General features: G+C 68.0%; 1 protein-coding gene across 1 annotated transcript in view; it reads right to left on the bottom strand.

Moving 5' to 3' along the window:
- Positions 1-45: 45 nt before the first annotated feature.
- Positions 46-1,176, bottom strand: part of LOC121354220 (speckle targeted PIP5K1A-regulated poly(A) polymerase-like) — a gene marked incomplete at both ends in the record, with an annotated part of 2,775 nt that continues 1,644 nt past the window's right edge. Inside the window, 3 exons of the mRNA XM_041468658.1 lie at positions 46-138; positions 221-343; positions 1,022-1,131. Of these exons, the coding sequence (XP_041324592.1) occupies positions 46-138; positions 221-343; positions 1,022-1,131 (326 nt within the window). The remainder of the gene's footprint in view (positions 139-220; positions 344-1,021; positions 1,132-1,176) is intronic.

Here is a 1,176-nt window from a genome sequence, read left to right as displayed (position 1 = left end):
GGATGTGAGCCCCCCCGGATTCAGGGACCCCCAAACCCCCCTCACCGGCGCTCTGGCTGTTCCCGCTGGGCTCCAGCGCCGCCGCGTCCCGGGGGAAGCTGCAATCCCACCCCCCGACCTGGGCACGGTCCTGGGGCCCTGCAACCGACACGGGGAGGGGTCAGCGACCCCCAAAATGGGGAGGGGGACTCCCGAAATAGGGGAGGGGGCGTCTGGGCACCTGCCAGGAGGCGGAGGCGGCGCACGGAGGGCAGCACCGGGGGGCTGCGGCTCTGCAGGAACAGCACCAGCAGCAGCGTCAGCGCGTAGTTGGTGAGGAGGGGGCCGCCCCCGGCCCGGTTCCCTGCGGGAATAACGGGGGGGAGGGTCGTGCCGGGGGTCTCCAGTGAGATGAGACCCCCCCCTCAATTGGGCACGACTCCCCCTCGCTGCTTGGAGGAGCTTGGTGGTGGGGTGGGGGCTGTGAATGCCCTCCCCCGGTGGCTTTGCAGGGGTCCCTTCCCCATTTGGGGGGTCCCCGCCCCTTTTGGGGGTCTCAGTGCCTTTGGGGGGGGGATCTCAGTTCCTTTTGGGGGTCTCCAGACCCTTTTTGGGTGTCTCAGGTCCTTTGGGAGGGGTCCCTGCCCCTTTTTGGGGGTCTCAGTCCTTTTGGCAGGGGTCCCTGCCCCTTTTTGGGGGTCTCAGTCTCGTTGGGAGGGGTCTCCAGACCCTTTTTGGGGGTCTCAGTCCCTTTGGGAGGGGTCTCCAGATCCTTTTGGGCGTCTCAGTCCTTTTGGAGGAGGGGTCTCCAGACCCTTCAGGGGGTCCCAGCCTCTTTTGGGGGTCTCCCATCCCATTTTGGGGAGGGGTCCCGACCCCCCCTCACCTGCCAGCCGCTGCCCCCTCCCCCAGAGGCGCACGGGTCAAGAACACGCTGTGGGGAGGGGGTGTCCCAGCAGATCCCGGCCCATTTTTGGGGGGGTCTCGGCCCATTTTTGGAGCTCCCAGCCCATTTTGGGGAGGGGTCCCGACCCCCCCTCACCTGCCAGCCGCTGCCCCCGCGCCCAGAGGCGCAGGGCGTAGCCCAGGGGCCGCACCCGGGGGTCGGCGTCGGCGCAGAGGCGCAGGAAGCGCGTGTTGAACAGCGCCAGGCTGGGGGGGATTTGGGGCAAAAAACGGGAAAAACGGGAAAAAACG

The sequence above is a fragment of the Pyrgilauda ruficollis genome, unplaced genomic scaffold (genome assembly GCF_017590135.1).
Source record: "Pyrgilauda ruficollis isolate IOZ18807 unplaced genomic scaffold, ASM1759013v1 scaffold2231, whole genome shotgun sequence".
Taxonomy (NCBI): Eukaryota; Metazoa; Chordata; class Aves; order Passeriformes; family Passeridae; genus Pyrgilauda; species Pyrgilauda ruficollis.
This window is presented reverse-complemented; position numbering and strand designations above follow the sequence as displayed.